General features: G+C 44.1%; 2 protein-coding genes across 3 annotated transcripts in view; both read left to right on the top strand.

Annotated features, from left to right (window-relative positions):
• The first annotated feature begins 5,437 nt into the window (after positions 1-5,437).
• On the top strand, positions 5,438-10,322 carry LOC127555253 (folate receptor alpha-like). 2 transcript variants are annotated; one of them, XM_051987441.1, is made up of 5 exons: positions 5,438-5,528; positions 7,093-7,242; positions 8,521-8,709; positions 8,827-8,962; positions 9,614-10,322. In XM_051987441.1, the coding sequence occupies exons 2-5, from the start codon at positions 7,096-7,098 to the stop codon at positions 9,892-9,894; spliced, it is 753 nt and encodes a 250-aa protein (XP_051843401.1). In that variant the 5' UTR covers positions 5,438-5,528; positions 7,093-7,095; the 3' UTR covers positions 9,895-10,322. The 2 variants fall into 2 exon arrangements, with proteins under 2 accessions (XP_051843401.1, XP_051843402.1); XM_051987442.1 differs by lacking the exon at positions 5,438-5,528 and adding an exon at positions 5,568-5,667.
• A 4,484-nt stretch (positions 10,323-14,806) lies between these two features.
• Positions 14,807-25,024, top strand: part of INPPL1 (inositol polyphosphate phosphatase like 1) — a 35,817-nt gene continuing 25,599 nt past the window's right edge. The window contains exons 1-10 of the mRNA XM_051987439.1: positions 14,807-14,919; positions 15,856-16,248; positions 20,018-20,081; positions 20,638-20,782; positions 20,918-21,056; positions 21,376-21,522; positions 23,855-23,948; positions 24,123-24,212; positions 24,377-24,475; positions 24,677-24,827. Coding sequence (XP_051843399.1) covers positions 16,028-16,248; positions 20,018-20,081; positions 20,638-20,782; positions 20,918-21,056; positions 21,376-21,522; positions 23,855-23,948; positions 24,123-24,212; positions 24,377-24,475; positions 24,677-24,827 — 1,150 coding nt within the window. The 5' untranslated portion in view covers positions 14,807-14,919; positions 15,856-16,027. The remainder of the gene's footprint in view (positions 14,920-15,855; positions 16,249-20,017; positions 20,082-20,637; positions 20,783-20,917; positions 21,057-21,375; positions 21,523-23,854; positions 23,949-24,122; positions 24,213-24,376; positions 24,476-24,676; positions 24,828-25,024) is intronic.

Raw genomic sequence — 25,024 nt, 5'->3', positions numbered from 1 at the left:
GCACAGGAAACTTCCCTCCAGAGCTAACTTTGTGGTCAATTTAGCCTGCAGTCTTCCTTGTGATCTCTGAGAACCTCCAAAAAGCCAGGTAAGGTGATAGAGATACTTGTGCCTAAGGGTTTTGGAGAGACTGGAGGTGAAAGAGATGGGACAAATTTACACCTCGCTCTCTATATTTACTCATCTTGGGCAATTTCATTGCCTTCCACAAGATTCTTGAATCTGTCTCTAAGTCTGACTCCTTCCATAACCCCTAACCCTGGGGAACTTTTAATTCCCTTTCTACTTGGTTCTCTTACTCTTCCCTCAAACCATAACCTTCTTTCCTTTTCTCTCCCTATCCACTCTAGCTTCCCCTTTCAATTTAAATTGGCTCCTCAAATAATTCTGTTACATAGACTTTTGAAAGCTGCTTTCATTCCCTGTTCAAAAAGATGAATACTGTGTATTCCTTCCCCCCTTCTCAGCACCCCCCCCCCCCCCCTCCGCTTTTACGGTATTATAAAAATTCCTTTATCTGGATTCCTTTGTCTGGAATTTAAGGCTCTCCAATCATCTGGCTCCATTTAGTTAACATTCTTCCAACCATATTTTATTTTACTCCTCTCTTAGGTTTCTTCTTTAACCTGAGGGATTATCCCCTAATCCCTCTACCTATATATTCAGTTCTCCCTTTAGCCCTTGTTAATCAATTTTGTCCGATTCTTTGTGACCCCATTTGGGGTTGACTTGGTAAAAATAGTAAAATAGTTTGCTATTTCCTTCAGCTGATTTTATAAATGAGAAACTGAAGTCAAAAGGGTTTAGTTGACTTGCCTAGAGTCACACCATTAGATGTCAGATTTGAACTCTGGAAGATGAATTTTTTCGACATAAAACCTGCCATTATGTCCTCTGTGCCAGCTAGCTGTTCTCTTCTTTGCCCATCTTTCTTATCCTATCACCATCCTTCCTACTCCCACCAAGGCTTAGCTGCTAAAATTCTTATCTAGCTCATTCATAATTATAATAGGTAGTTTTTATATTTTACTTTAAGGGTCTCTTTTAATGTTCACTTATGTGGTAAGTGCTATTTTTATCCCCATTTTACAGATGAAAATACTGAGAAGTTAAGTGATTTGCAAATGTTAAGTATGTAAAATTGGATTTGCAAGCTGATCTATCCATTGAAGTATTGGGTTACTTCTATTAGATTAAGCAGCCTGAGGGCAGAGATTATGATTTTCAGTTTTATATCTCTAGCTAAAGGCACAGAACTCATGCATTTAATAAGTTATTTTGGAATTAAATTTAATCCCTAATCTCATTACCCTATCTTCTTCCCCCCCTTTGTTGTAGTGAGGGATTTTAGGAAAAAGAATTATTTGTATAGCACTACTATGTTCTAGGCACTTCACAAATATCTCATTTGGTCCTTACAATAATCTTGGGAGGTAGGCATTATTATTTCCTCATTTTATAGTTGAGGAAACGGGCAGATAGAGGTTTGTGTCATGGGTCTTTAAGGATTTTTCTGATTGTAGGCCCAGAGTACTATCCATTGTACCCATTTAGAACATAGAATGAAGCCTTGGAACATAGAGAATGCAATTCCAGAGTTAAAGAGATATTAGGGGCCACCTAGAACAATGCTTCTCTCCATTATTTAGAGGAGGAAACTGGCCCCAGAGAAGTTAAAGCACAAGAAATAAAAGAACTGACTGGCAATGACTGGCTTCTAGCCCAGATGCTAGGATTTCCAATTCTAGGGTCTGGCAAATAAATCTCTGCTTGGAGACGTTCAAGAATGAACTAATTTAAGCCCTTAAGTCTCCCCTTGCAGACTGGGATTCAATCCACAAGGATCTGGTATTAGATGAAACCTGGCTTGGTTGGGTTTAGTTCCATCTAGAATCTTATAGGCAGTTAGGTGGTATAGTGAATAAAGCTCTGGGCCTGGAATAGACAATTTAGTTCAGTTCCTTTCTCCAGCCCTTATTAACTATATGACTTTAACTTTTGTTTGCCTCACTTTTCTCACCTGAAAAACGGAGATTAATAATAGCACCCACCCAATGAGGACTTATTTGTGGAATGTTTAGTCCAGTGCTTGGTATATAATAGGTGCTTAATAAATGCTTGTTTTCTTTTTATCAGCTTTGGAATCTTTATGAAGTTCTTTTAATGTCTCCATTTTCCTCATCTGTAAAATGGTAGCAGTAATACTCTATTTTATAGGATTATGAATTTAGAAGGTACCTTAGAAGTCATCTAGTCTTATTTTACAGATGAGGTAACTGGTCCAGAACGATTGGGACTTGCCCAAAGTCACTCTAGTAGTGCAGTTTGGGAGTAGGATTTGAGTCTTGGATCTCTATAAAAATACTGCCTCTCTGACGGGGCTGTTGAAGGCAATAAGTTAAAATGCCCGAGAATATGAATTAGTATTGACTGAGAACACTGTTGTTCCTTTTATCCTATCCTTTGGGTTTTGATCCCTTTTTTTCAGGTTCTGTGCTCAATAGCTTTTCCAATTCCACTTCCTCCAGGAAGCCTTTTCTGACCATGCAAGCCCACCAGAAGCTCCTTTCTCCCATATTATCAGTAGCACTTGCTCTATCCACCGCTTAGGAGACGATTTGCTCTGGTCTACCCTATTTTCAGGCCATTTGTAAACTGTCTCCTCAGCCAGGTTGAAGGATCCCAAAGCAAGGCACCAAAATTTGGAACAAAAATTTGGGAACAAAAGGGGAAAGAAAATAGGGTCTCATACTCTATCTACAGATAGCTTTAAGTCCCTTATTAGGATAGATCTGACACTGGGATAAGAGAAAATGAAGTTTTCTCCCCTCAAAATGCAGATATATAGGAGGCCATCTATGAGTGTAAGGGAGACTTGGGAAGGCCAGAGAGTTATATTCTTTTTAAAAAGTTATTATTATTATAGCTTTTTATTTTTAAAACATACCTTAAATTTTTCAGCATTGACCCTTGCATAGCCTTGTGTTCCAAATTTTCCCCTCCTCCCCACCTCCTCCCCTAAATGACAGGCAATCCAATATGTGTTAAATCTAATATATGTAAATATAGTTATACAATTATCTTGCTGCATAAGAAAAATCAGATCAAAAAGGAAAGAAAATAAGTAAGAAAACAAAATGTAAGTGAACAACATCAAAAAGAGTGAAAATGCTATCTTGTGGTTCACATTCAATTCCCACATTCCTCTCTGGGTGTAGCTGGCTCTCTTCATCACAAGATCATTGGAGGTGGCCTCAGTCATCTCATTGTTGAAAAGAGTCATGTCTATCAGAATTGATCATTGTATAATCTTGTTGTTGCCCTGTACAATGATCCGGTTCTACTCATTTCACTCAGCATCAGTTCATGTAAGTCTCTCCAGGTCTTTCTGAAATCATCCTGCTGATTGTTTCTGTAATACCATAACTTATTCAGCCTTTCTCTAAGTGATGGGTATTCACTAAGTTCCTAGTTTCTTGCCACTACAAAAGTGCTGCCACAAACATTTTTGGACATACGGATCCCTTTCCTCCTTTAAAATCTCTTTGGGAGATATAAGCTCAGTAGAAATACTGCTGGGTCAAAAGCTATGCACAGTTTGATAATTTTGATAATTTTAGCATAGTTCCAAATTAATCTCCAGAATGGCTAGATCCATTCACAATTCCTTTGACCACTTATCAGTTGAAAAGTGGCTTGAATTCTTAAAAATTTGAGTCAATTCTCTATATATTTTAGAAATGAGGTCTTTATCAGAACACTTAAGGTAAAAATGTTTTCCCAATTTATTGCTTTCCTTCTAATCTTGTTTGCACAAAAGCTTTTTTGACTTAATATAATCAAAATTATCTATTTGGTATTCAGTTATGAATTCCAGTTCACAAATTCCTTCCTTCTCCACAGATCTGAGAGGTAAACTATCCTATGTTCTTCCAATTTGCTTATAATATTACTCAAAGAGCTATATTCTTGCAATTGTAGGTCTTCTGACACAAAAGTTCTTAACTTGGAAGGAGAAGACATGGGTTTTAACCCTGGTTGTTGTGTGTATTCAAGGGAGATCAGAAACTGAAGAAGTGGACTAGGCATTAGATTTAAAATTATTAGGGACTAGCCTTCAAATTCTTCTGCTTGCTGGTGTGAAACCTAAAACAAATCTAATTAAACCTATTAAAAGGCAGTGACCTGTTTTTGCTTAGTTGCAAACAAAGGGATTAGATTAGAATCTGAGTTAACCATATTTAACATATATTGATCTACTTGCCATCTGGGTAGGGGGTAGGAGGAAGGAGGGGAAAAATTGGAACAAAAGGTTTTGCAACTGCCAATGCTGAAAAATTACCCATGCATATAACTTGTAAATAAAAAGCTATTAAAAAAAAAAAAAAGAATGGCCTAATGAGTTCGGGAATATTAATGTGCTGGAATATTACTAAATATTACATCAAAAAATGGTGCAAGGGATGGTTTCAGAAAAACCCAGGAAAACTTGTATGAACTGATTTGGAAGGAAGTGAGCAGAACCAGTGAAACAGTTTATATGTTATATATTTATATAACATTTACATATTATATAAATATAATATAAATATTATATATTTATATAACATAATTTATATTTATATATAGTTTATATGTTATATATTTTTTAAAAGTTAATATTAATTTTTAAAAAAATTGTTCTAATAAGATTCCTGAGACTTTAAGGGGTCCAAGATACATAAAAGATCTAGAACCTCTGGATTAATTTAAAAGTATTTTTGATTATTACTTTTTCAATTAATAAGCATTTTTTTTTCTCCTTTTCATCTCCTGCTGATGGGAGAGAGGAATCCCTTTTAATATAAATTCCCTCATTTTCCTTGTTGAACTATACAATATTTAAATTATCTTATATTTAAATCTTATGGTCAAATGAGATTATTTTTGTAAACCACTTTGAAACCTCAAGTCACTATATAGTGAATATCAGTCATAACTGGGCCTCAGTTTCTCTTAAAATAAAAGTTAATCTTTAAGCTCTGAGTCATGATTCAGGTATAGTAAGAATCTAGGATTCTGATTCTCTAATCTGAATATTATACAATTTTAAATTTCTCACATGGGATTCTGTTTGACCAGAATTTAGGGGCCAGGTCCTAGGGAAGGAGAGAGAAGGAGAAGGGGGGGGAGGGAGTTATCTTGCCTCGAGGGAAAGAAATTATGGAGGAATTTCGGAACCTTGAATCTCACTTTTTCAGTTGAATTTCTTATTCTTAACCAGTCTGCATTCCATGAGGGCAAAAAGTAATGGCATTGGGGAGGGGAGGGGTACATAGGAATTGCCCTTCAAACTTTGTCCCCTGAGATTGTTAGCTAATTCCTTTGGTTGGATGGCCCCTCCTCAACTGGGCAAGCCTCTCACCTGTCAATCCCTGGTCTCCTTGGTCACTAAACCTTCAGCTCCCCACTGAGCTGAAGTGGGAGGGACAGGGGGCCAGAACTGGAAACAGGGGCCTCTGAAGATTTTCTGGCCTTTTTTTCTGGAGGTAGGACCTCTTCCCATCCCTTTCCCTCCTTCTCAGCATTACAGGTTCTGTCTAACTCCTTCATTTCAAAGCTGGGAAAGTTGAGGCTTAGAAATGGGGAAGAATTTGTCCAAAGTTACACAGCCAGTCAGCAGCAGAGGTAAGATTAGAATCTTGTCTTTATTTCCAGGGGAGGACTGTAGATCCTAATCTCTAGTTGCTTTATCCCCCTTGTTTTCTACCACAAATTGCTAGAAGTCTTCAGTGATCAAAGAAGAACTCCAGGGAGTGTATGGGGTGAATAGGAGCCTGTGTTGTGGAACTGAGGAAAAAACTGGGGGAAAAGAGAAAGGCTCTGGAGAATCAAAAGGGTGTGAGGGGGAGGAGGGTGGAGAAGGAGCTTCCTTTCTGATTTCAGTCTCTTTCCCTAGAGATTACTAGCCATAAGCCTTTCTTACCATTTTCTGGACCAGAAATCTAAAACCCATGCCGTTTTGGCTTAATATCTCTCAGAAAAATTGGAGACTTTAGAGTTGGGGGTCGGGATAAGGAGGAGGAGAAGCTAAAGTCATTTGTTTCCCAAAGAAGGCAATACCATTCAAATTGTGTTCTTATTTTTGACTTGTCAAAGAATATTGGGGAAATTGTATCCCCTCTTTGGATTTTAATTTCTTTAACTGTAAAATAAATGAGTTGGACAAGATAATCTCTGAGAACCAAGTTAGTTCTAATACTGTTCGTTCTTAAGAGACTTTCCTGCTCTCACATTAAACATTGAGATCCCTCTCCGTTTTGAAATGAAGAAGTGGCCATGTATTCAACTTAGAATCTAGGATAGAAGATTTCTAGCCCTGGGGTTTGCCCTATATCCCAGAAGGCAATTTTATTAGGTGTCTGTCTGGCCTAAGTAATGGTTGGAGTGGTAGAAGAATCCCCCTTTGTTTGAGAGGGGGAGAGAGAGAGAGAGTAGGATTTTTCTCTTTCCTCCCTCTTCTGACAGGTGAAGAGTACTAGATCATTTCCCCTAGATAAGTGTCAAAAGGAGCAGAAAGCTTTGGTCAAAGTTCAGAAATCCCATTTTCAGGAAAATTCCAAGTATCTGGCTTCCTGTCCCTCACCCTTACCCCAGATTCTGTTTTCCCAGTGCTCTTTCTTTTCTACATTCCTCCCCACCCCGTTCCCTTCTTTCTCCCTTAACTAAAGCCCTATCCCTCCCATCAATCATCCAAGACTCCTTCCCAAATAAGTTTTTAACTTGGGATCTATGGACTTTTAAGAAAATGTTGATAACTATTTAAAAATAATTGGTTTCCTTTGTAATCCTATATATGATTTTATGCATCAAAAGAATTTATTTTGTAGAGGAGTAATAAGGTTTGCTAGACTACCAAAAAGCTCTATGACTCTACGATTAATGTCTTAGCCTTAGGTCCTAGACCCTTTCTATCCCCACCCCAATCCTTCTCCTCATCATTGTAGGTACCTTTAGCCATGACTTCTCCATCTCCTTCCACTCCCTTTCCTCTCTCTATCTTGGTTCCATCCTCTCACAGCCTTTGAATTCCCCTTCCCTTGGACTTCACAGATCATGACTCTACCAGGATGGGGATTGATTTTCTTGTGCCTCATGGCTATGGCAAATGGACTTCGGAAGGGTAACGATCTGCTAAATGTGTGCATGGATGCTAAGCACCACAAGTTCCAGCCTGGTCCAGAAGATGACCTTCACCAGCAGGTAACAGGCAGGGAAGAAACCTCCTGGGACTAGGGGATTACAGTATGGGGTTCTAAATTGGAGATGGGCCTAGAGTAGAAAAAGAGGGGAGAGGTAGTACTGCATATCCCTAATATAGGGACATAGTGTTCTTTATGATAGTTCCTCCTAGCAATTTGACAGTTTACAAAGTTTCTTCACAACAGCAATAACCAGTTAAGGAGGAAAAACAGTAACACATTTTTGCAGATGGGGAAACTAGAACTCAGGAGCAATGGAATAATATATTCAGTCAGATAGCTGGCAAGTGATCATGCTGGAACTAACAGGAGTTACCTTCAAACTATTGCATTCAACAAATATTGTAAAAGTTCATGAGCTTGGCATAGAAATACTGGGTGAAGATTTGACATAGATCAGTCTTTTCAGAACTTACCATCAAATAGAAGGAGATATACAAAAGTTCCAAAGGGAGGAAGATAAGGGCAGAGGGAAAATTCAGAGAAAGTACTATGAGAAATTTTGAGAAGTTGATTTAAAAGTTTTTTACCTGACAGTTTAAAAAATAAGATTTCATTAAAAAAAAATAAAAGTGTGCTTTATCTTTACAATTTAATCATTGGAAAAAATAACAAAATAGAAATAGATAAAGCAAAATATTCCTATATTGGCCACGTCTATTATCTTATTCTATACTTCCAGGCCACTATTAGTCCTCTAGAATTTTTGGTTGCTAGATTCTAGGTGCCTGGGATAAACAAAAGCAAGATAACCTTGGCTCTCGAGATTTAGGTTGATTGTTGCTCTTCATGCATGAAGACCAAAGGACATCACTTTGTTGGGGTCTGTCTGGTTGATTAGACCAAGGTGAACTTGGGAGGCTCTACCACAAGTTGGGCAAAAATAGTCCATGTAGTCTATACAAGACACAAGTAGCATGTATTCTGTTTGTAAATGGATAAAAATGATAATTAAAGGAACTTTAACGAGGGAAAGAAGACAAATTTCAAGGATAGGATGGCTCTTCACTGGATTGAATTTCAGAGTAGGTGATGTGTAATGGCTCTGGCTTTGGGAGAGGCACTGTGATGTAATGGGAAGGGTCTTGACTTGGTAGCCCTTTGGCTTGTTTTTATTTCAGTTCTAACATTATATTTGGGACCTTGGTCAGCCATTGACCTTTTTGGTTTCCCAATGTTGGGTGGAAAGCTTGTGGTAAATCTTCGTGATTAAGAAATGAGTCTCTGTCCAGCTCCTTAGCCCTGTATGCCTTTCTTCCTCTAACTTCCCATCCTCCAGTGTAGCCCATGGAAAAATAAAGCCTGTTGCACAGCAAACACAAGCTTTGCCATCCATGAAGATGCCTCCTACCTGTACCGCTTCAACTTTAATCACTGCGGTCTGATGACTCCAGCCTGCAAACGCCACTTTATCCAGGATTTATGTCTCTATGAGTGTTCCCCCAACTTAGGACCCTGGATTCAGCCGGTAGGTAACTGAGAGGGAACCAAAGGAGGCTTCCACCCATATTTTAAGACTCCCCAATCTCTACCCTTTGGGAGATATGCTAGTGTTTCAAAAGCGATGTTCCTTCTTTTCAACAAGGTGTCCTCAAGCTGGCGGAAAGAACGGATTCTGAATGTTCCCCTGTGCAAGGAAGACTGTGATCAGTGGTGGGAAGACTGCCGATCTTCATATACCTGCAAAGAGAACTGGCATAAAGGCTGGAACTGGACTTCAGGTGAGGCTCTGAGACTAGAGGGAAAGAGGGCCAGGGGCAAAGGGGAAAGGAAGGGAGGGAATCTAGGGTAAAAGAGTGGAGACTCTACTTCCCTTCCTTTGTGGGGAGAAAGGAGGAAAGGATTAGACTGTGGATGTGGAATACTGTATATAAAGTCTTTTTGATGGTTTGGTTATTTCGACCCCTCTCCCTACCTCAATTTTTTTTTGTCATAATTTCTGGCTTTGGATGAGGAAGGAACTTGAAATTTGGGAAATGGGGTTGATATAAAAACAAGATAAAGTGGAGGGCTGGAGTCTGGGTATGGAGAGTTGGGGGCTAAAGGGATAAAAAGCTTGAGTCTCAGGTTAGGGGCTGGGATTTGGCATTAAGTATAGGAACTTAAACATAATTTTGAGTAGAGATGTAGATAAGTGGAGATACGCGGGAAGAACTAGACAGGATTGGCTACAGTTCTGGTTTGTGGCTCTGGATTCAGAGGCTGAGGGGTATGGGATGAAATAATAGGAGTGGGAGAGGTTCTAAATACAAACTGAGGATTTGGGGATCAGCATGAGGATCCAGAATTGATCATGTGAAGAAGGGAGCAGGGAAACCTGGAAATTAGGGTTGAAAGGGGGAAACTGATATTTCTTCATTTTCCTTTCACAGGGATTAACAAGTGCCCAATTCAAGCTGCCTGCCACCCTTTCACATTTTACTTCCCAACACCAGCCTCCTTATGTGAAAACATTTGGAGTCGCTCTTACAGTGCAAGCTCTTTTGGCAGGGGCAGTGGCAAATGTATTCAGATGTGGTTTGACCCAGCCCAGGGAAACCCTAATGAAGCTGTGGCTAAATACTATGCTTATGGTTCCGCCCCAGGCATCTTCAGTTGGAGGGCCAGTCTCCCCTTCTTGAGTCTGACACTGCTGGTGCTTCTCTGGGTTTAACCCTCATCAGGCACGAAAATCGAACCAATCTACATCCAAAACCATAAACAAGATTTATTCCCAGTTTGGGACCCCTGGATTCCAACTTCCTGACTGACACAGCTTGGCTCTCCTTGACACCCATTCTGTTTTCTTCCCTCTCAAACTTGATCAATCTGCTTGCAAACCTATAACCCCATCACGTATCTCACCCCTCTACTAAGGGAGACTGGGAGGGAGTGGCTGCTTTCTCCAACTCCAGTCCAAAAAGCAAATCTACCCCTCCCCCACTCCATTCTTTAGGGGAAATTAGATATGACTTCTACCTTCTCTAAAGTTCCCCTTACTCCTTTCAAGTAGAGATCAATTCATTGATTATATTTGTATCCCCAGTACCTGGTTATATAAAGTAGGTGCTTAATAAATGTTGATTGATCAAAAAAAAAAAATCCCTTCTTTTATCCTTTCCAGTCTTCCCTTTGCAATAGAAATTTCAGTTGTCCGACTCTTCGTGATCTCATTTGGGTTTTTTTTTGGCAAAAAACAGATTTCCTTCTCCAGCTCAACTCAGGGAATGGGGTTAAGTGACTTGGTCAGGCTCACATAGTAAATGAACTGAACTGAAATTTTTCTGAGTCCAGGCCCAATGCTCTGTTCATTAGGCCTCCTCTCTACCCTAGCCTGTTTTATCTGAAGTTGGAACTTTGAAAAGTCTCTTAAGAAAGGCTTTGATGTTCCCTTGGCAACTTTTCATTACTATTGGGAGATGGGATATATTCAATGATTATCAACTCTGCTCATCATCACCTGTATGACAGAATAAAAGAAAGGTGAGCTAAAAAGATCCAAACTAAGCTTCCCCCATCCTCAAAATGATCAGTTAGGCAAGTTTTTTTATTTTATTGGAGGAAGGGAATTAGGCACAATTGCCAATGTCTGTCTACTCTAGGGCCAAGAAGACCCAAGGCAGCAAGGCTAAACATTGACATATTATGTTGGTTCTAGACAAAAAACCAAGCAGGGAGGTATTGTCATATCAGTGAGAGGTAAAAGGAGCAATGAGAAGTTTATGCAGTGAAAAAAGGGCTACTCATAGCAGGACTGCATTACTGGAACATGTTTCCTTCAGGTGCTTGTCTCAGCCCAGCCCAACTGGGACTGATTTAAGTTGATTTCTTTGATTTACCTGCAGCAGAGTTCATCTAGAGAGTATGTGCAAAGGAATGTAGTTAAGCCCAGCTCAAGGCACAGTTTGCTTACCGGCCTTAGTTCTGGAAAATGGTGTCTCCTAACAATAAAAGAGGAGTGGTCTTGGCATGGAGATCCTAACATTAAAAAGGGAAAACTTTTTTTTTTAATTATAGCTTTTTATTTACAAGATATATGCATGGGTAATTTTACAGCATTGACAATTGCCAAACCTTTTGTTCCAATTTTTCCCTCCTTCCCCCCCATCCTCTCCCCCAGATGGCAGGTTGACCAATACATATTAAATATGTTAAAGTATAAATTAAATACAATGTATGTATACATGAACTAACGTTATTTTGCTGTACAAAAATAATCGGATTTTGAAATAGTGTATAATTAGCATGTGAAGGAAATCAAAAATGCAGGTGGACAAAAATAGAGAGTTTGGGAATTCTATGTAGTGGTTCATAGTCATCTCCCAGAGTTCTTTTGCTGGGTGTAGCTGGTTCAGTTCATTGCTGCTCCATTGGAACTGATTTGGTTCATCTCATTGCTGGGGATGGCCAGGTCCATCAGAATTGATCATCATATAGTATTTTTTTAACATTTATTATTATTTTTTTTATTTTGAAAAAATGTCTTTACAACATTATCCCTTGCACTCACTTCTGTTCCGACATTTTCCCTCCCTCCCTCCACCCCCTCCCCCAGATGGCAAGCAGTCCTATACATGTTAAATACATCATATAGTAATATTGTTGAAGTATATAATGATCTCCTGGTCCTGTTCATTTCACTCAGCATCAGTTCATGTAAGTCTCTCCAAGCCTTTCTGAAAATATGCAACGGGTCACTTCTTACCGAACAATAATATTCCATAATATCCATATGCCATAATTTATTCAGCCATTCTCCAATTGATGGGCATCCACTCAGTTTCCAGTTTCTGGCCACTACAAAGCGGGCTGCCACAAACGTTCTTGCACATACAGGTCCAAAAGGGGAAAACTTTTTGGCCAAAAGGAAACTAGAAAAATCTTGCTAGGATGATTTCCAAAAGACCTGGAGAGACTTACACGAACTGATGCTGAGTGAAACAAGCAGGAGATCATCATACACTTCAACAACAATACTATATGATGACCAGTTCTGATGGACCTGGCCATCCTCAGCAATGAGATGAACCAAATCAGTTCCAATGGAGCAGTAATGAACTGAAACAGCTACACCCAGGGAAAGAACTCTGGGAGATGACTAAGAACCATTACATTGAATTCCCAATCCCTATATTTTTGCCTGCCGGCATTTTGGATTTCCTTCACAGGCTAATTATACAATATTTCAGAGTCTGATTCTTTTTGTGCAGCAAAATAATGGTTTGGTCATGTATACTTATTGTGTATCTAATTTATACTTTAATATATTTAACATCTACTGGTCATCCTGTTATCTAGGGGAGGGGGCGGGGGGGGGAAGGAGGGGAAAAATTGGAATAAAAGGTTTGGCAATTGTCAATGCTGTAAAATTACCCATGCATATAACTTGTAAATAAAAAGCTATTAAAAAAAAAAAAAAGAAAAATCACTGCTAGGTGAGGCAGCTTTAAGCCAAGATACCATGAGAGACTATTTGGGCCAGGATGAGATGGATTGAAGGACAGCTGTGGGCTTAGGTTAGTGAGCTTGGGGGTTAAGGTGACAATGATGGAGAATAGATAAGGGATTGTATTTTTATCCCAGGAGGTAAGTTCCTTGACATAGTCTGGGAAGTGCATATTTCAGTATCTTTATGAAACTCCTAAGAGTAAAGTGCCTAAGCAGATAAAACAATAGGTCATCTGTTATAAGCAGAAAAAAGGAGATGCCCAACATAGCTTAAATAAAGGTCTTGGTTGGAGGAAACAAAATGAAATCTCATCTGGATTTATTTACGGATTCCTCTACAATTCTGCCATCTACTTGATGAATGAGGGGCTTTCTTCAGCTGATTTAGTAGTCCATACTCACAAATTTGGCAGCTGTGGGAGTAGTTAGTAGTCAAAAAATTCCTATCACTCTAATATCTGGTTTGTTTCTGGTCAACATAATCCAGAATCTCGGTTGGGGTCTTTAGCCCATAAAGTTGAGTTACAAATCAAACTACTTAGAGAGCTCACAAAGGACATCTCACGACTTGATTCTTGTCTAACTACAATTAATCAAGGCTTGGCGGTAATGCCTTGGATCTCCTTGGTCCTAGAGCAAATACGGGCATCCTTGTCTAGTTTCCCTCCTCCAAAGGAACAAAGCAAACATTTTGCTTATAACTTCTATGAGCTCTTTGGTTTTATTATATTTTCAGAATTAACAGTTGATTTGAAGCTTTTCTAAAACTTCTATGGCTCTGGTCACTGTTGACAGTTGGTGTAATAACCTCTGGTGCTCTTTGGTTATTTTTCAGAGTTAACAGTTGGTGTATAACCTCTATGAGCTCTGGTATTTTCAGAGGTAACAGTTGGTGCATAACCCTTCTGGCTCTTTAGTAATTTATTTTCAAGAGTTTGACAAGTTATATCTTGATATTTACCATATTAGAAATCAAAACAAAAACTTTAAAAATGTTTGCTAATTTATTGTCACATCTATTTATGTGTCACATAGAGAACACTTTAATGAAAAATATGGTCCCCCAAAATGAGTTATTTTGCATATTGTTGAAAATCTCTTTTAAGCTCTGGCTTTATAGAAGACAGTTGGATTTTCCTTTTGTATAATTAATTTGTTGAACTAAGTGAAGAAAATTCGTCCCACATAATGTAGTTGGAAAAGGGAGAATTTTAGTAGTAGTTATCACAGTATTATGAAAATAGTTTTGACCTCGAGGATTTGTCGAGGCTCTGAGTTCTCTAATTGCACTTAGAAAAACACTGATTTAATCCAATCTCATCATTTACTATATGAGGAAATTAAGAGGGAGGAAGTTATACAAGTATTAAGAAGTACGTTTAGGATTTGAACCTAGGAAACGAGGTCTCAAGCATCTCCGACTCCTAAAACACTCCCTTAGTTGAGAATTGGTAAGTCCTGGCCCAGCAGTGCAGCTCTAATGCCCAGTTTCCCAATTTCCAAGTGAAAATCCCGGTAAAACAAAGCGAAAGGGGTTGGAGACCGGTAGTTAAAAAGTTGGTCAGATTTGACTAACTAACGCGATCCCCTTCTGCTCTAACACACAAAGGTGTGTGGGGGTGGCGAAGAGAGCTGGGGTGGCTACATAACTCCCCGCTTTTATCCAGCCCTACGAGACGTCCAGGGGGGCGGGCCAGGAAGTTACCACCCCTAGACTGGGCCTCGGGCAATACATTTTTGGCCCAGATCTGCCCGCAACTTCTCTGGCCCAGAGTCTTGGATCCTGAAAGCAGACGGATGGATTGGGGGTGGGGGGCTGGGGACAAAGAATGCGAACATGGAGAGGACAGGATGGGAGAAACAGGGAGGGGTAAAGAAGGTAGGGAGACAAGGGGCGATGAAGGGAGCTAGGACAGGATGGGACGAGATGGGGGAGGCGGAAGAAGAGGGTTGAGCAGAGACGGGGGAAGTGGGGAGAGATGGAGGAGAAGGGAGCATGGAGGAGGACGGCTGACTGATAGGGAAAGCTCGATTTCCCGGGCTCTGGGCTGAATCTACAAGGAGGCGGGAGGGAAGCAGGAGGCGGGGAGAGGCAGAGCGGAGGGGCGGGTCGGAAGGCTGCGGGTCTGGGACCCGGGGCGGAGGAGGGCTTGCTGACGGGACTGAGGGGTGGCTGACCGTCTTAAGTCGACTGGCAACCTGGCCTGACCCTTCGTTGCCGGGGGAAGAGGGTGTCTGAGTGTATTCCCAGGTGGGCTAAGTGCTCCCTGAGCCCAGGCAGGCCCTCCTGGGGAGAGTGGGATTGGCCCTGGGAGACTTTTGCCTTTTTCGGGAAGAGGAAGGAGTTTCCCTTAACTGTATCTGCGAGACGGGGGCCCCTTTCCCAGGCCCGGGAGAGGCCTCGGGGGCTCCGGGTGGCGGCGGAAGAGACCTTGGAAAGTTGGGGGGAGGGGAGACGCCGGTCTCTGGAGGGTTCTGGGGACTTGGAGAGGAAGCTGCGCTGTGTCTCTTCGGGACTGTTGTGTTTCTTGGGAGTGTCTGGGAGGTTAGGCTGGGTCCCGGGGGATGTCAGGGGTTGATGGACAGGACTCCTGTGTGGTGGTTAATGTTAAAGAGTGATTTTGGAGAGTCTCGGGGAGGCTCCCGGATGTGTTGAGAAAGTCCTTGAACAATGTTTAGTCCCCGCAATGTTTGTGGGCTCTTTTGAGGCAGAAAATTGGGAGAGGATTTGGGGACTGAGACACAGGACCTGGGAGTGTAGGTTTGGGGGGAACTTCAGGGATGTTTGGGGGTGATTTGTAGGGGCTTTGGGGAATCCGAATGGTTGTATCGAGGGGAGTGTGGACCTCGGGGAGCGTTTTTAGGGGGCTCATTGGCAGAATTTGGCGATCTTGGGAGATTTCTGATAGGTACTGGGGAACCCTGACGGTGTCTTTTGGGGTTTCTGAACAGTATTTAGGAGTCATGGGGCATAACTCCGTGAATCTTGGAGGGCCCTTGGAGATCTGAAGTGGGAGGTACAGAGTCTGCGAGTGTATTGGGGGAGCCCCGGGGGTTCTCCGGGCGCCGAGGGCGGGGGCACCCGCAGCTCCTCCCTCCAGTCGCGTCCAAGTCCCCTCCCCCTCGCGCCTCCTCGCTCCCCTCCCCCCTCGGCCTCTGAACAAACTTTTCTTTCTCTTCCAAGTAGCAGACTTGAGCCAGGGAGAGGAAGGAGCCGAGCGGGAGACTCCGGAGCCGCCGCCAGCCCCGACACGGAGCCAGGAGTCCCGGCTCCCCTTCCTCCGCCCCAGGCCCCTGCCATGGCGCCTCTTCTCCGGCCTCGGTGACCGCCCTGCCCGGCCCGGCGGGCCGCTGGGCCCATGGCGTGCGGGGGCCCGAGCCCCGGGGGGCCCGGCGGGGGCGGGGGCGGCGGGGCGGGGCTGGGGCCCGGGGCCGCCCTGGGGAACCCGGCCCCCGCCTGGTACCACCGCGACCTAAGCCGCGCTGCGGCCGAGGAACTGCTGGCTCGGGCGGGCCGGGACGGCAGCTTCCTGGTGCGAGACAGCGAGAGCGTGCCCGGAGCCTTCGCCCTCTGCGTGCTGTGAGTAGGGACCGGCGCCCGGGGCAGGGGACCTGTCCGACTCCCGGGTGGGGCATCCCAGGGGCGGCCTGCAGCTGTGGAAGGTGGGAGGAGAGCAGGACCTCCGGGACGCGCAGTGGGTGTCCCAGCACTGAGGGGAGAGTCGGGGGGGGGGTGGCAGTCGAGGCTGTCTGTGCTTCGGTCTCTAGGGGTGAGGGCTCCAGTACCTGGGTATGAAAAGGGCCAGAGATGCAGAGGACGTGGGATGTGGCGGAGTGTCCGAGCCCCCCGGAGGGGGGAGGTAGCGGGACTGTGGGAGCGCCCCGAGATTCTCAGCGTGCACGGGGAGCGGGTGGGTGCTCCGAGCTTGACAGAGAAAGGCGGGCAGGTAGGGGCAGCGTGGTTCTCTGGGAGCTCGGGGTGTTGGCGTTTAGATGGGGACCCAGAAAGAGAGTGTATGTGTGTCCTACACCCCGAGGCCTCAGTGGCAGTGTCACAATTGCCGGGTGTGTGGGTAGGGGGATACTTATTGACACACGAGTGGTCCTGGTATCTGGAGCGCCTCTAAGTCCATTAATTCTGTCGAGGTTAGTCCTTGGGTTCACTGAGCTGGGCCTGACCCCAGGATGTCCCTCCCTGTCTTCTCTTACAAGGAGCCAGCAGCTGCTTGGACATAATCCCAGCCCCCCAAGTTCCTGGTGAAGCCACACTCCCCTTGCCCTTCCTCCTCCTTCCTCTTCCCTCTGTGTGTGGTGTAAGGCAGCCCTGGGGGGAACCTGGCTTCTTTATAATGGGGAGAGAGCAGTGTGAGATCTCCCAGTCGGAGGCTGGGGGCTTGTGAATGTGCCCAGGGTCGTGTTTGGAATGATGTGAGTTAGATGTCAGGAGGAGTTCCTTGTGGATGATAACTTTCCCTGGGCGTGAGTGAGTGTGAGTGTATACAGTGGGAGTGGGAGAATGTTTGTGCCTGAGCATGAGTTTTCATATGCTGGTGTGCTTGTATGTGGGGGGGGGGGGGGAAGCCAGCAGGCCTACAGATGGGACAGGTGAGTGGGGAGAACCAAGAAAGAAGTGCATTTTCTTTTCCTGTGAGGAATTGGCTACCACTTTTTTTTTTTTTTTTTTTTAAGCCTCTGGCTCCTTTGTCACAGCTTCCCCAGTGCCTGCTCTATTTAGGATGATGGTTAGGCTCTGAATCCGAGGCTTGGTGGGGCCTCTTGGTTTTTGGATGTAGGACTTTGGGTTTCTGGGCTGGGCTTTGAGTTAATGTGGGCACCATTCTCTAGATTTAAGGCTTTGAGCATATAGTTTGGGGAGTCTGAGGAAGCTAGCTGAGTCCTTTCCCACTCCCTCTCCCCTGCCTCAACTTTAATCTCTGGGGAACCTCCATGGAGGCTTGGAAGACCTGACCTTTCATTGTCTCTTATGTGTTAAGCTTCATTCCCATGCCTTGAATATCAGCCTTAAAAAATGAGTGTTTTCCTTGGGTCCTTATGGTGAGCTCTCTCTCTCTCTCTTTTTTTTAAACTGGTCTTACCTCTACTGCAGCATCTGATTCCCTGTTTCATTCCCTCTCCTCCCCCTCCACTGTCTCATCTATTCCCTAGTTTATTTTCTGGTTTGTTTCTTTTCCCCTTATTCTCCCATTGCTTTTCCTCTTCCTCTTTATGCACATAAATATACTCTGTCCCCTAGTACATGCTCCTACTGCATTCCTCTATCTCTTCCTTCTCCCCTATAAACTCTTTCTGTGTCTCCCCACCTCGACATCACTTCCCTCTTCTGCTGCCTGTTAACCCTCTGCTGAAGAGGGTGGGGTAGGGCACAGTGTGCACAAGAGAACCTGGACCTTATTGGACCGGCTATCTAAATAGTGTGGATCCTGGGAGGAAAAGTGCTTTAAGTCCCCGACCTTTCCTTCCTCCTCCCCAATATATATAGTTAGGGAGTAGGAATAGGGGGATGGATATAATTCATTCCCTCCCCTGCAAGGTCCCTGGTTGTGGGGGCTTAAGGGTTGGCAGGTCAGCTGCTGATTGGGAGCGGGGGACAGCTGTGATTGGGGGTGGGTAAAGCTAGACTTGTTGTTGGCTAGGACCAAGGAGCCAGAGAAGCCCAGAGAGTGCCTCAGTGTTGTTCTGTCTGCATGGAAACTTCAATATCCTTGTTCCTTTTCTGGAATGGAGCCTGGGATGTCTGGGATTATCCACTCTGCCTGTGTCCTGAGATGGAAAGTGTTTTTGGAAAAAAAAAAAAAAAGTAGTCTGATAGTTCTCCAACCCTTCTTACACAGACACCTTTAGTCTGGGTGTGGCAGAAAGGTCAGTGGACCTGGAATTCACAAACCTAAATGTGAGGCTCTTTACACGAACTTAGGCCGATCAATTTACCTCCCTGAATCTTAATTTCCTCATCTATAAAATGGGAATAACTTCACTAGATGCCCCAAAAGGGTTTTTGATGAGGAAAGCACTGTGAAAACTGAAGTCTATCTTTGAGTGTCACAGGAATGAGAAGTGTTAGGCTTCTAGCTGTGCGTGAGTTTGCAGACCTTCTTTCACACATACAGCCACCCCTACAGACATGTAATCCGCACAGGGCCATAAGTGGACACACAGACCAGAGATGTAAACTTGACCAGCCATTCATGTAGGTTACTTTATTTAGGCATATTGACCCGCGCCGACGCCACACGTACATGCACTCACAGATACACATTTGTGTAGAAGTACAGCCAGATATGTCATTTGCTCATTCTAAAGGGGACTTACTGGGACCATTGATGTCCAGCAAACAGGGTTATCAATGCTTTTTCCCACAAGTGTACAAGATGATTTCTAAGGGGGAAGAGAGGGTGGTCTCTGGCTCTAGAAAAGGCAGGGAGGCTGAGTTCTGATCCCAGTTCTGTTACTCTGTGACCCCATTCAGCAAGTCGCATGTTCCCTGTGGGTCTTATATTCTTCTGTGGTAAAATAAAGGAATTGCAAGTTGATCCGTTCTAACTTGGAATCCTGTGATCTGTTATAGGAACCGCTTACTTCCCCCTTCGCCCTCCAACCCTCCCCCCGCTCCACAGTCATCGAGTCCAGCTCTGACTCTTGATGTTGCCAGCAAGAGCTCCCGGCATGACAGCTGTCCTTTCTTTCTGCTCAGCTGTTGCCCTGTGTCTGTCAGTGCCCACCCAGCACCTTCTGCCCCTGTCAGTCCCACCCCCCCGAGCCTCAGCTAGCCCATAGCCTTCAAGACAAACTTTCTCTGCCCACCCCCCTCCCAAACCTGTCTGGACAAGTTTAAACGAATATACCTGTGAGCCAGACGCCACAAAAACGGTGTGTATATATGCACATGTGTCTGCATTCTATGCAGACCCAGACATCTATTTGTATATGTCTGTATGTACATACAGAGCTGTACACAAGCATTCCCACAGATACATGTATGTGCATCCACACAGGTATCCCTTCCTGGGACTGTCCTGAAGCTTACCTGGCTGGGGGTGGGGAAATGGGGAGGGGAAGGTGATGGCAGGAGAGTGTTTAGACAGCTGGGAAGCTGACAAAGGCCCTGCTGGTTGCCTGGGGCAGCACAAACAGGGCATGCTGCCTGCACCTAGCCCGGACTCCTCCCTACTGTGCTAACATCGAAGGGGCTGAGTTGGAAGTTTATTTTGGTCTTTTGCTTGTGTTTTTTCTTTTTTCTTTTTTTTTGAGGGGGTGGAGAGTGGCAGCTGGGGATTGGTGTACCAGTTCAGACTGGAGGCCTAATCCTTTACCCTGTTCATCCTTCACAGGTACCAGAAACATGTTCACACCTACCGAATCCTACCTGATGGAGAGGACTTCCTGGCAGTGCAGGTGGGAGAGTCTGGCCAACTCTTTCTTTCCCCAGTCTGGTCCCAGGTTCACATCTGCCTTAGACAAGCTGTGTTCCTTTATGTGAATCATTTAACTTCGCTGGGCTTCCGTTTTCTCATCTATAAAGTAAAAGGCTTGGACTCATGATCTCTGAGGTCCCTTCCAGCTCTGAATCTATGATCTAGATGCCTCTGAGCTCCCTTCCAGCCCTGAATCTGTGATCTAGATGCTCTCTGAGGTCCCTTCCAGCTTTCAATCTATGATCTAGATGCCTTCTGAAGAGCCTTCCAGCTTTGAATCTATGATCTAGATGCCTCTGAGGTCCCTTCCAGCTCTGAATCTATGATCTAGATGCCTCTGAGCTCCCTTCCAGCTCTGAATCTGTGATCTAGATACCTTTTGAGGTCCCTTCCATTTCAGAGGTGCTCTAATAATTCCTTCAGCAAGTATTTACTAACATCCTGTTACATGCTGGCCACATAAGCCTCTTCTGCTCTCTTGCCCAGCTCCCTTTCCCAGGACTGACTCCTCTCCTACCCCTTGCTTTTCCCCACAGTCCTCCCAGGGCATTCCTGTACGGCGGTTTCAGACACTGGGTGAGCTTATTGACCTCTATGCACAACCCAACCAGGGTCTGGTGTGTGCCCTGTTGCTGCCTGTGGAGCGGGAGGCCGAGGTCCCGGATGAGCGAGACTACTCAGGTGAGTCCTGGCTCTTAACTCCTCCCCTTGGTCTCTGAGTTACGACTCCCTCCTCTCTACCTTTTGGGGTGATAGCTTAGGGACAGAGGCCCCAGGGAGCTGGGGGTCAGACAGCTCTGCTGGGGTTTTTTCCAGATGGGGAAGATGAGAAGCCCCCACTGCCTCCGCGCTCCGGCTCTACCAGCTTCTCTGCCAGCAGTAGCATCAGCAGTGTGGCCAGGCCCAGCAGTCCCCCACCCAGCCTGGAGTCCCCCACTACTCCTGCCACGGAGAGGTAAGCCCCGTCGCTCTCCTTTCTTTCTTCACAGAGAAGTAAACTCTTCCCACCCCACTTCAGACACACACAGATCTGAGTTTGCCCCAGTCCAGAAATATCTGAGTCCCTCACCACTCACAAAAAGATACCTCCCCATCTCTACCCTGGGGATGGGAGGCCTGTTGCTCTTCCCATCCCTTCTCAGAGGTGAGACCTCCCCCCCCAGAAGCCTGGCTTGAAGCTGCTGCCATTGATCCAAGCACTCCCCACTCTGCCGTTTGGGGCAGAAGGAGATGGGGGCCATAGCCAAGGACCTTCTCTCTTCTATCCTTGCCAGTGCCCCCAATGGGCTGAGTACTGTCACAGTCTCTCACGAGTACCTGAAAGGCAGCTATGGGCTGGACCTGGAGGCTGTTCGAGGAGGGGCCAGCAGCCTCCCCCACCTAACCCGAACCCTGGTCACTTCCTGCCGAAGGCTACACAGGTAACCCTTCACCTTGAGCTTCCCGAGCCTGCCTGCTCTAACAACCGCTTCCTCATCTGTAATGTGTATGCTTTCTGCTATGTTAGAATTGTCCTGGGGACTGGGGATTGGGCTAATTCTGCACAGTGTGAAATAGCAGGACCAAGAAGAATGATGGAGGAGTGTCGGAGGCAGATTCAGGTTCGTTTTTGAGTTCAGCAAACCTTTATTAAGCACTTTTTACTTTCAAACCCACTGTTATGGACATTGAGACAAAACGGAAAGTGACTCTTCCCTCCTGGAGCACAGAGTCTACTGTGAGGATGCAATAAGAAAGCAAATATAAAGTGCAGACAAAGTAATTTTGGGAGAAGGGGATACAAGTAGGGATAACGGGTATCTAGGGCTGTGCTGATAAATGTTGGTTGAGGGGTGTGATGTCCGTATAACATACTTAAATGTAATCAGCATTAATAATATTTATAGACAATCTACAGAAGAAAAACTAAGCCTTAGTTTCCAGAGTTGCAAGTGTTCACACTGAAAATTTAACCATTGGCTCTCTAATACACCCCAAGGAATGTTTCAGAAAGGTTTCCTCAGAGAAGTTGACACAGGAGCTGTGCTCTAAAGGAAGTTAAGGATTCCTGATTGTGAGTCCTTTGAAGGCAAAGATTGTATTCCCAGGACTTAGCTTGGTACCCAGCACATAGTAGGTGCTTTGTAAATGTTTTTGGTTTTCTTTTCTCAGAGGAGAAACAGAGAAGGGAGCATCCTAGACAGGCCTCTGAGCCACCTTCCTTTATATTTCCCCTCAAACTCATCTCTTCTTTATAACTTCTTATTTCTGTTGAGATTATTATCACTGCAACTGTGCAACTCTCTTGCTGCTCCTGCCCCCCTCCCTCATATCTAATTAGTTGCCAAATCTTATTGATTCAACTTCTCCAATACTTTTACACCCATCCCCTTTTCTCCATGCTCACACACAGAGCTTCAAACCAAGTTTAAACCTTATCACACACCTGGACTATTTCAATAATATTCTAATGGATTTCCTGCTCCCATTTTTTCCCCTCCAGTTCATCCTCCATGCAAATATCAGATTGATAGTCCTGAAAAACATTGGTCTGACCACAAGACTCCCCTCTTTGGCATTTTTAGTAGCTTCTTATTGTCTACAAAATAAAATACAAAATTCTCAGTCTGACATTTAGAATCTTCCATAATTTGGCTTTCCAGTCTTATTTCATATTCTCTTCCTTGATATATTCTCTGTTGTAATCAAAATAGCCTGCTGTTTGCCATTCCTGATAGTCCATCATTTCCTGGTTCACACAAATGGTCCCTCGTGTCTAGAGCATCTTCCTTATCTGTACCTCTTGGAGCCCCCTGTGCTTTTCAAGGATTATTTTAAGAATTACTTCTTTTCCATAAGCCTGTAGTGACTCTCCCATTTGTCATTGTTTAATCCCTAATTAGTTTGTATTTATTTTGATGGTCTCTTGTATGTCCTTATCTGTGAACATGTATTCCTCTGTCTTTTCTTCTCCCCACCCCTGGCCAGTAAAATGTCTTTGAGCATAGTCCAGGTCTGATTCATTTTTGTTTTTTCATTTTGATTTGAGCTTGATCTCTGTCGCCTAGCATAAGGCTTGGGACACACTGGTTGCTTCATGAAAGCCTGTGGAACATCAGACAAAATTTCACAACAATTAACACTCTCTCTAAGTGGGATGGACTATTTTAGAAGTGAGTGAGCTTCTTATTATGGGAGGTTTTCAAACCACTTTCAAGACTACTTGTAGGGTTGTCATAGAGAGGCTTTCTATTTAGGTGTATGGTGGATTCTTTCTATTGCAGTGATTTCTTTTCAAGCGGTAAGGCTGGACTTGGAGTCAGGTAGACTGCATTCAAATCCTCCCTCAAATATTAACCCACTGTGTGACCCTGGACAAATCAGTTAAGCTCATTCAGCTTTGACTTTATCAACTATAAAATGAAGAAGTTGAAATTGGTGACCTCTATGATCAATGCTTTTATAATTAAATACTTTCTGCAGGCTCTCCTGCCTCAGAGATTCTATGATTTTCTCATATAATTTTCTTTTTTTTTTCACATATTTTTCTTCTACTATATTAAACACTAAAAACACAAAAGACTTATAAATTTGTATTAACAAATACAGAATTATAAAATAATAATCTATCGATTCATTACACTCTCATGGCAAGTAAAGATAACTTAGTGGGAATACAGTATTTTTCACATTTACATTCTCATTGATCAATATATATAATTTTCTTAATAAACTTTTTTCTCTCTTCTCCCTCTCTCTTATTGCTGGGCCCAGTGAGGTAGACAAAGTACTGTCTGGCCTTGAGATTCTTTCTAAAGTGTTTGACCAGCAAAGCTCACCTATGGTGACCCGGCTCCTTCAGCAACAGGTGGGTCTGGGGCTTGGAAGGCTTCCTGGAGGAAGGATGTACTGGTAATAGATCTAGAGACTTGGAGAGGGGTCAGGAAGGCATGAGTCCTGGGCTTTTCCTCCACTGGGAAGATGAGGATGGGTCTGGACCTTCATAGAAGCCTCAGAGGCCCTTCCTCTCTTCCATCTGCAGAGCTCCACCCAGACAGGAGAGCAAGAGCTGGAGAATCTGGTCCTCAAGCTGTCGGTGCTAAAGGACTTCTTGTCTGGCATCCAGAGAAAGGTGATCTGGCTTCCTCGCTCTTAGCTTAACCTAACCCCAACCACAGTAACCCAAAGACCTTCATTCCAGATTTATAACCTAGCCCTTACATCTGACTTCATAACTTCAACTTTGATTGCGACTCCAAAATTGATCCTGACTTTGACCCAGATCTCTTTCCACAGGCCTTGAAAGCCCTGCAAGATATGAGCTCTACAGCACCCCCGACCCCCCTCCAACCGTCCACTCGGAAAGCTAAGAGCATCCCTGTGCAGGCCTTTGAGGTGGGGACCAAGGCAAAAGGAAGAATTGGGAGGATGGGTTTGGCTCCCTTGGGGTAGTCTGAGAGGGTCTTCTGAGTCTGTTAAGGGGAAAGACCTCCTGGGTCATGTCGGTGTTTGAGCTGGGGGAGGGTATCTCTCAATGTGGGAATTCTGCAACCTAGGAATAGAGTATACCTTCAGCCTGGGTCTGATTGGTTGCAGGTAAAACTGGATGTGACTTTGAGTGACCTTACCAAGATTGGGAAGTCTCAGAAGTTCACATTGAGTGTTGATGTGGAGGATGGGCGGCTTGTGTTGCTCCGAAGGCAGCGGGACTCGCAGGAGGACTGGACCACGTTCACACATGACCGAAGTGAGTTCTAGGTCAGGGAGAGAGGATAGAAAGAGTCAGGGAAGGGACCCACAGGGCAGAAAAATCTCAGGAAGGCTTGGCCAGGTAGACCAGCGGACCAGCTGAAAATGCTAGGGAAGGACAAAGTTTAATCAAAAGAAAAAGGCATAAAATGGCTATTATATTCAGTATAATTGACCTCCCTGGCTTCATTTAAG

This window comes from Antechinus flavipes, chromosome 3 (genome assembly GCF_016432865.1).
Source record: "Antechinus flavipes isolate AdamAnt ecotype Samford, QLD, Australia chromosome 3, AdamAnt_v2, whole genome shotgun sequence".
NCBI lineage: Eukaryota > Metazoa > Chordata > Mammalia > Dasyuromorphia > Dasyuridae > Antechinus > Antechinus flavipes.
This window is presented reverse-complemented; position numbering and strand designations above follow the sequence as displayed.

Excerpts from the sequence above, each read along its gene's own strand:
- LOC127555253 (XM_051987441.1), top strand. The coding sequence starts at position 7,096 with ATGACTCTACCAGGATGGGGATTGATTTTCTTGTGCCTCATGGCTATG. Across the intron at positions 7,243-8,520 it reads AAGATGACCTTCACCAGCAG|TGTAGCCCATGGAAAAATAA; the intron begins GTAACAGGCAGG and ends CCCATCCTCCAG. Across the intron at positions 8,710-8,826 it reads TAGGACCCTGGATTCAGCCG|GTGTCCTCAAGCTGGCGGAA; the intron begins GTAGGTAACTGA and ends CTTTTCAACAAG.